We start from the raw sequence: 9,273 nt of genomic DNA, 5'->3' as shown, positions 1-9,273 counted from the left end.
GCTGACAGGAGACCATTACTAAAGCAGAACGATGTGCAGTCCGATGGTAGTGGTAGACCTGTGTGCTTATAGTGCAGGAGAACTTGATTCTGAGTCAATAAGGGCAATTATGTGGTTGTTCTAGTTGCTACAGCCACCTGAGCTTAAAGTTAAGCTCCGGCAAGCTCTCACAGATAGAAACAGCTTCATTATGGCAATAATTACTCTGTTTTATTGAAAGTTGCTAACTTCAGGATGCTTTACAAATTCGAATTTGTTCTCCGCACACGCGGCTATTTGGGGAGCGAGGTTTAAAATCAAAGCTTGTCAGCTCGCCGTGTAAATCAGCAGGGCTGCTCAGTGTTGGACCCTGGCTCTGCGTCTTAAAGCTACTATCCTCTTTCCGTGCCTCACATGGTGCCATGATTCCAAAGCCCGGACCCTGCCAGGTAATTAGGTCCCTTTACATGGATGTGGACAGTGCATTGATGAAGAACATAGAGCAACAGCATAACCAAAGTGCAGCTCAGGGCTGTCGCCACCTCCCACATCAGATGCTGTAATCACTTTAGTGACAGTCACTTGATGTTTCGGGCTGGCTTTCAAAAATATATGATACATCATCTGCTGTCAGAGTTAACTATGGTTTATTTATGCAGCATTAATCAGTCAACTAAGAGGCTACAAATTAAAACACTGTGAGCCATACTGGTGTGAAATCGTAGGTGCCTGTGTCATCAGCAGACTTGACAGTGATAGCTCGCTGCATATTTAAGAGCCTGCCAGCAATTTCCAACTTACACACACACACGCCCCGACCCTGCTACTTCACACAGCCCTTTACTACATCTACAATTACCTTGACACTTCATTTTTTCCTGTTTGTTTGTGTTTAATTCATAAATTCATCTCTGGCCCCTCAATTCCCCTGACAGCAGAGATGAAATTGCTGAACATGTATAGTCAAAGCAAACAGTGATGGGCTTATTAAAGACGCGGGGAGTGGAGGGGAGGAGCTCAGCTCTGACTATAGCTGCTGCATTGGCTGTATGCTCAGCAGTGGGGAGGGGCTGAGGGAGAGAGAGAGAGGGAGAGAGAGAGAGAGAGAGAAGGAGGGAGAGAGTTGGGGGAGGAGGGCACTGCTCTTGTTGGAAGATAGGGAATGCCTGTTAGTTGCGTCTGCCGATAATAGCACATCAGCCAGAGCGCTGCTATTGGGAGAGCAGAGCACAGGCAGTGCAGAGGACTGAGCGGCTGAGCACAGAATGGAACACTAGAGAGGACAGGCACACTCAGAAAGAGAGAGAGTGAGGAGAGAGAGCATCACAGCGCGCTGAGAAGAGGAGGGCTGAGAAGGAGCAGAGCAGTGCAGAGAGGAGAGGAGAGTGAGGAAGGGAGAAAAGTTACCAGGTCAGCAAGTGATCGTGGAAGTGGAGCAGCTGAGACTCACTGGGGTCTCTTTCCTCCTGGAACAGCCCGGCACAGCGATAAGCAGCACAGGAGGAGAGTGATATTACAAGAGGGGATAGAGGGAGTGCTGTAACTTCTTCCAGGAAAGACAGTTCGGTCATAAGGCGGGGGGGAATGCTCCTCACAGGACCCGTCAGCACAGCTACTTCAGGACTATCACAGCAAGACAGCAGCAGTGAGCAGGAGACCCTTCAGCCTGGGAGAGGTGCCTGGACAGTGCAGCTCCACTCAGCTCTATTCTGAACACTCTCTTACCAACTGTGTGCTGTGAGGTGGATGTAGTTGTGTTTCTGTGAGGCTTTTATCTTTTTTTTTTTTTTTTTGCTTCAGAGTGTGAAGCACTGGACATTTGGAGAGTGAGTTGTTCTGTCCTGTCACCTCTGAGACTATGTTAGACTGTGCATCAGGGAGTCCTTCATCAGCAGCTGCAGCCCTAGAGCATGGAGAAGTCCAGCAGTGAGGAGTCAGCCATTCACCGTAGCCCTTCAGTAGATAGCCGCGACTCCGATTTCGCTCAAGCCTCCACGTCTGGCCGCCCATTTGGCGGCCGCGGCTTCACTGCCGGCGCATTCTACGGCTCCACGGGGCCGCGCAAAAACGCACAGCAGGCGCAGGCTGGAGCAGCAGCGGACACCAGCGCAGGAGACAAGACCAACAACAAGTACAGCTCACCCAAAGGCAGCAAATACGTAGTCTTTTACCTGGATCTATCCTTTGTGTTCCTTTTAGAATTCAAGAAGTGCAACATGGCAAGAGGCTGCCTCTGCTGCTTGAAGTATATGATGTTCACCTTCAACCTCATCTTCTGGGTAAGTGCCTCACTATTTTTAATGTCTTCTCATCATGCTTGTTCCTGCTGATCTAGTTGATGATGCAAATGTGTGTGTGACAGAGTGGATCATGCTTTGTAACTCAGCTTTAATCATCATCCATATGTGTGTTAACAACTGTGAAGGCTCAATGTGATAAGTTAATTTAAATGTTAATCAGGAGGCATTATTTCAGAGTGAAGGTTGTCAGTGCAATCATGCATTACTAATTATTACGTCAGGCTGTTTATGCCTGTTCCTCCCTGCATGTTGCTATTCCTGGATGTCATGACAGAGTCAGTGGCAGAGCACCAGGTCTCCTTTTGTATTTGGCTGAGGGGGGGAGTGTCTGTAAGGAGGACATGGGTTCAGTAGGGTCACTCATTCACATGGTTTATGATTTACAGTGAACATGCAGTTGAAATGTGGCTTGTGGCATGCAAGTGAAAGAGTATATGCCTCCACAGTCCGGTTACACTGACGAGCAACACAATATGCGCCGAGGGGATACGAGCAGGGATGGTCAGCAGCAGCTTCCGGTGATTCTGCCGGGGGTGATCTGCTCTGTGTGCTTCATTCTATCATTCACGATGTAATGAGATGTCTCGACCCTGGGGTAAAGTTGAGATCAATAGCGGGTAAAATTAGAGTTCTGAATTGCTGCAACAGGACGTTTGGCTCGATCTCTGCAATATCTGTGGTAATTAGAGTGATAATAGGTAAAAGAATAATAATGTAATGCTCTCCGTGCTAATTTACTCACAAATAGATTCCACCCAGAAAAAACCTGGCCCGTGTGCGGCACGCCTGTGTGTACCCATGCATGGGTATTTGTTGTAAAGTGGGCACCCCTTGATTGTTTACAGAACGGATTAGAGGGCTTATGGGTTATGAGGCCAAGTCTTTTGTGTGGATGCAGCGAAGCGTGAAGCGTAAAAACATCCCAACACTGGGGACTCTACCAACCCCAGCCCACCATGTCACTGGGATGTGAGCCCTGCTAACTGGGGCATACTGGAGGCAACAGAGTGGGCATTATCTCGAACCCAGCTGTGAAGAGGCCAGCATTGAAAACACACACACGTACACATGCACCACACAGGCCGAGATCTATCCCATTGTCCGCTCCATATACAGAAACAAGCAGCACTGCTAGTGGCCAGGCTCCGGCCTGAAGCTGTGGGCATCTCTGCTGCTTCAGGGCGACATCTTCATGTCATGCTCATATTGTTCCCCAGGCCGCAGAGGCAACCGAGCCAGCTATAGGCAAAGACATGCAAATGGCTGCAGGGCTCTTCAGCGTGGCTCGCCTTCGAGTAAATGTTTGTTTAAGGGAATGAAAGGGTCAGAAAAGCTCAGCTGATGTCGGATTCATTAATGCAGACATTGACTTACCTTGATGAGAGCACTTCCCATGAACTCAATCAGTATATCTGCAGTGCAAGTCAGGCCTCAGGCGTTTGACATCACTACTGTTTGAATAAGGGATGGACGTTTTAAACAATTACGTCAAAATCGGCTGCTGGCACACAGATGACCAATCAGCGGCAACAAAATGCAGCACAAATGTTTTCCTTCAATTCTCACTGAAAGCTTTATTTAAACACATGAAAAGACATCTTTCTGTTATGAGCACAAGTTAATTCTTAACATCGAAACTTTGATTGGCTCCTTTACATCATCTTTGTTTGTTCAAAATACTGAAATTATTGAATATAGTAATTAAAGGCTTTTCAGGAGGACACAGATTTCATAAACATGCACTCCACTTGAAGCCAAACTAGTTCTTGCATCTACAAAAAGGGCTGTAACCAACAAATGCCCGTCAAAACGTGCTGCCCTTTACATGCAGAGCTGTAGGGGACAGGTGCTCATTAGCCCAGAGGAAGTCAGACCTCCAACATGTTGTCAGTGTAAGCAACACCTGTTCCCCTACTGTTCTGTCAAACAGAAAAGCACACATGCTCTGCTGTCAGCAGCTCTGATGACTGAAGGAAAATCCAGCCTCTACACCTGAACACACAGAACGTGTCTTCTGGAATTGTGCGAGTAATTGTAAAGTCATCCTGATTCAGCTTTAATAGAGTCTGAGTCAATCAAACTCACAATCAGAATTTGATTTCTAATAAATGAATGAAGATGTTTGAGCTGAGAGCTTGAATGATTAGGGCCTCATACAACTCTGCATTAACAGAGTGACACAATCAGTTACCTGTCTGTCAGCTCCAGTCATCCTGCGAGGTTCATTTAACAGATAGGAGCTGCCTAAGGCAGGTATAGTTCGACCTTTAGCAGAGGTCATAAGGTCATTATTATCCGTTATGGTCTTGAGAGGTGGTCCCAGGGGATTTGCGTGAAGGCGTTTACTTCTGAAGGTTCTTTTCAGGCTCAATTTGTGCTTAACCCTTTTCAGAGGCGAAACCTTGCCACTAATAAGCGGCTGCTGCACACCACTAATAGGGAGGTGGAAAAGAGGCTTTGGGTTTCTAGCCTAGTGGCCTCCGTGTTCCAGCTCCTGTGAAGCCCACGTCGTTGGCCTCATCCTGAGTGTGTGCAGAAGCTCTCCCTTTAGAGGTTTGAGCACTCTCTCTGTTATCATGTGTGTGAGGTTATGTGTGTGTGTGTGTGTGTGTGTGTGTGTGTGTGTGTGCATGGGGGCATACGAACGATAAGTGGCCACGGACTTTTCCCACTTCAGCACATCCCCTGCTGTGAAATAATTGATTTTTCACTCTGGTAATGTTCACTTAATGAACACCCATCATGCATATTCCCCTCTTTTCCCTCAGATTGATGCTTGTTTTCTTCCCACCAGTAGATCATTTTAATGACAGTTTAATCAGCATCCCATGGGAACGAGTGGGGTGATGAGCGGGTTAGCATGCAGCATGTGGCTGGTTGTTCTGTCCATCAGCCTGTGACAGCTCCAGGCTCATTGGCGGCTGGCTGACTGGCACTCTGGATTCTGGCGCAGCAGTGCGCCCAGTTGAAGGTTAGGGGAGCTGGGAATAAAGAGTTCGCTCATCAGTGAGGGGTCGGGACGGGGTGCCTGAGCACTCTGGGACATAAGGAGGGAGGGTGAGAGGCATGTTGTATCCTGACACCCCTGGGACTGTGCTGCTCTACCTCTGACACTCCAGGAATCACAAGGTTAGCGCAGCTGGTAGCGAGGTTTGCCTCTGAAGCCCTGACATCTCAGCTCAGGACTGAAGGGGGGATGGTGTGTAACCCGGCACCAGGTACAGCAGGGGTCTCTTCTTTCTGTCTGTGCCCACATGCATGAGCACACCTGCTGTATATACAAGAACTTACTGCCATCCTTGAAAGAATGCTCACCACCACACACCATTCGCTCCACAGAGCTTACAGGGGTAACTTGAAACACAAGGTAAACAGCAGCAGGCACTCCAGGCATCTCCATACATGCGCTCATCCTCAGGCCCCTCAGCAGTTGTTCATGACCATCTGGCTCCTCTTTCTTATGAGGGATTAGAAGAGTCTGAGCTGAAGGGGGAGCTTCAGGCAGATTAGACCACTGTTGGGTGGAGCGGTCAAGATTGAGAGCGTAGCTCCTTCAGACAGCTCTTTGCTAAAGCCAACAATTATCAAACCAAATGGCCTTTGTGCTGTGACAATCTGTGGTTTAGTAGGAAGGGGAATCTGTTGTGCTCTCTCACACACACACACACACACACACACACACACACACACACACACACACACACACGCGCGGTGACCAGCTTGATAGGGTGATTGATGTTAAGCCCTATTGGTGTCAGCCTTGTGAGCATATCGGTGTAAGCGTTCTTGCTCGGAGCAAGGATTTCAGCCTCTTACTCTGCGGTGTGTCCTCGCCGCCGCCGCTGTTAATCTCTTCCATTCAAGATTCAATTTATTGTCCTGTGCTGCACTTATTTATCTTGTCCAGTGATACTGAATACCTTTGAAAAGCAAAAGATAAAAAAAGAGGCTTGAAAACACCACAAGGATGCCAAAATTCAAACACCATCACATGCGAGCTCATTTCCTGTTGTCGGACATGCTGATAGAGGTTGTACGGCAGCCAATGGGCATGTACCAGCTGTGCCATTATGGTGCCATATCAAAAGCCAAAGGCTCATTTGATATTCCTATTTAAAAGAAAAGTGTCAGCTCAGCAGTCTTGTCCTACAAGTAGAAGAGGGGTGGTAGTATCAAAGCAGCTTCTTTGTTAGAGGAGAGAAAACAAATGTGTTTAACATTCATGAATTCCGGTGCTTACTTGGGGGATTGCTGCAGGATTTATAAACCACTTGGTCTGAGGTAACAGAGGATTAGTTTCCCTATTGATTTAATCACTGAATTTGACATTTAAGGTTTCAAATGTTCTCTGACGCTACAAAGAGTGGAGCTATTGACAGACTCGAGGTGGTTTGTAAGAAGTGTATGTGAACGTCTGCATCTGGTTCAGTGGAACTCCATAAAGTGTTTCGCACAAGCTGTCCCCTTCCCCTGGGATGTGGATCTGAGGTGCTGGAACACTTTGCCTGGTTTTTATTCCCCGTATCGGCACATGAAGAGTTCAGTTGTGTATTATGGCTCAAGAAAGGATGTATTATAACAAACGTTCCTCTATTTTTATTCTCCTTTTTTACAAGAGGCACAGCTGAACTCCATCAGTCACTGCCAGGTGAAACACGGATTGGGGCGCAGGAAAATGGATGATGGTTGAGTGCGCTGTGCGAGATGATGAAACAAGCTGTCCGTGCAGAGCTGTCACATGTGTTTAATTCTGTCAATCCACCGTGAAAGGCTGGCTATTGAATTGGCTTTGAGATTGAAATGGCAGGATGCAGCATCAACCTCGGACAGTCTGTCCAACTCAATTTCCCGGCTCCAGCTATGATAAGATGGGCAGTCAGCGGATTTAATCACCGCTCAATACAACCAGTTGCAGGGTTTTAATCTGTTTGAGGCAAAACTCCAGTCTTTACATTTTTAAATATATATATTAGCACTTTATTCATTTGAAGCATCCCTTACAGACCTGTGGGCCTTGATTCAGAGTGGCTAACCTGCGTGGTAAATATCTCCATATGCCTACCTTTGTCCGGCACGTCGTCTGGGGAGATCGCTCTAATTTACACGTCTCTCTCTGGCTGCTTCGATTTCCCAGCCGTGTTGTGTAGCGCCTCTGAGCTCATTAGCTCATGTTGCAGATCAACTGGGATACAGAGCTGCTGTGTTTCACTCTAGGGGGTCGAGGTAATAGCGCAGGAGCAGGGGAGGTGCATTTTTTGAACACAGTGGGTAGGGGAGGAAGTTCTCCCATCGCGTCAGTCATCACTCGTTGAATGTGGTGGGCTTCGGTTCTGATTAGTTCGTGTTTGGTTTTGTGAAAGGAGGTGATTATGACACACATGAGGAATTAAGAGCTGCAACATCTTAAATGAGTTCACAATTTACGAGGATGGTGTATAAATAACCCGGCCTCTTAACACACAGAGCACAAGTGCAGAGCTAATAGAGTCAGAGAAATCTCTTTGTGCAATATCTGACATGAAGTTTGATGTTAGCTACTACCATAGCTTAAAGCAACAGGGCTGCAGGTGCACTTTAGCCCATTTGCTTCTGTGCCAGCTGTGTTGTGCTGACTTGTAGTGACGGGTGAACAACCCAGGAACAGATGAAATAACAGCTTTGCTCAATAGGAAATACAGTTCTGAGAAAACCTTAGTCTATGGTACATGACATTGATTCTTTACACCCTCCTTCACATTACAGCACAGTGTGTGTGGCTGTAGAGCCTGCATCTACTCCTATATCTGAACTCACTTATTGCCAGTTGAGGAAACACAGATTCACAGTGGCTAAATGTGTCGTCATCAATGCTTCAGCTGATAAAACATCTCACTATTCTCTACCACAGCCCCGGGATTCATCCTCTTTTCTCTACTCCAGCGTGCGGAAAACTGAGTTCTTGATTTTCTAAATATAGGCCAGAAGAGTTCAGAGAAGAGACAAAAGGAGAACGATGGAAAAGATTGTGTCATTAGTTCTGCATACATAAGCAGGATCTCCTGTAATGACTGTGTGCCACACTGTGTACCTCAGGCAGCAGGGGAAGGCAGCATCAGTGCTGTGTGGGCCATAATGTGTTTTTGTCACAGAACTGAAAGAAGAAAGTGTCCTCATAGGTCGTGTATTTGGTTTATTGATCAAAAAAAGTGCGATCCATTCCCTCTTTTAGTACCTTTATTCACATTTGACGGCAGCCTCCAGGCTTTCATTCAGAGGCTTTTCCACAAAACAAGCTTTTCTGTGCAGCCTCACAGCTGCATCATTTCATATTTCATAATGGAATTCAATTTGGTGTGAACTGATTGGTATTATCAAGCAAACTGTTGTGGAGAAATACAGTAGTCTGGCTGAATCCATGTTTGAAAATGAGTGCAATTACTGTAGCTTTTCAGCTGCCTTTGAACATTTCACATATCATGTAGTGACACTTTGCAGCGGCCGTGGACTTGTAGGGATTCAGTTGAGCTGCCAGCCAATAAAACAGACACGCAGAGCCCAGTGATTTGATCAGCTGAAGCTTTTGAAGTGCTGTTGTAGCCTCTGACTGTGACAAATATCTCTGAATGTGCGGCACCTTCATACTGCTTTGTTAGCCTTTTTCAGTGATGCAGAAGAGTCTGTTTTAATTTCAGTCTGTGGGTGCAAAACGTTTCGTTCAATACAAAGACTGATAGATTTATTGTTGCCACACATTATACAGAGTCTGCAATATACTGTACATATCTACATAAAGAGATTAAAGTCAGCAACACAAAAGGTAATTGTATTTGTGCTGCAAAACATGTTTCCACTTTCACATGAGAGACGCTGCAGATGAAACTGTATCCTCCCGTGTCCCTGCACTGCAGGAGCAACTATCAATTACTATACATCCTCATCTTCGCTTTTCATTCCAGGAACACCAATCGATGCTGATCTGCACCTAAGCAATGAATTTATGCAGAAATTTAGAACC

The 9,273-nt window shown here is 46.5% G+C and overlaps 1 protein-coding gene across 1 annotated transcript in view; it reads left to right on the top strand.

Moving 5' to 3' along the window:
• The first annotated feature begins 1,119 nt into the window (after nucleotides 1-1,119).
• Nucleotides 1,120-9,273, top strand: part of tspan9a (tetraspanin 9a) — a 76,704-nt gene continuing 68,550 nt past the window's right edge. The window contains exon 1 of the mRNA XM_069686621.1: nucleotides 1,120-2,258. Within this exon, the coding sequence (XP_069542722.1) occupies nucleotides 1,890-2,258 (369 nt within the window). The 5' untranslated portion in view covers nucleotides 1,120-1,889. The remainder of the gene's footprint in view (nucleotides 2,259-9,273) is intronic.

Source organism: Semicossyphus pulcher, unplaced genomic scaffold, assembly GCF_022749685.1.
Source record: "Semicossyphus pulcher isolate SPU_LCO1_2020_fin unplaced genomic scaffold, fSemPul1.0.p SCAF_8, whole genome shotgun sequence".
In the NCBI taxonomy this organism is placed as follows: Eukaryota; Metazoa; Chordata; class Actinopteri; order Labriformes; family Labridae; genus Semicossyphus; species Semicossyphus pulcher.
The sequence above is the reverse complement of the archived record's forward strand: the minus strand, read 5'-3'. Positions and strand labels throughout refer to the sequence as shown.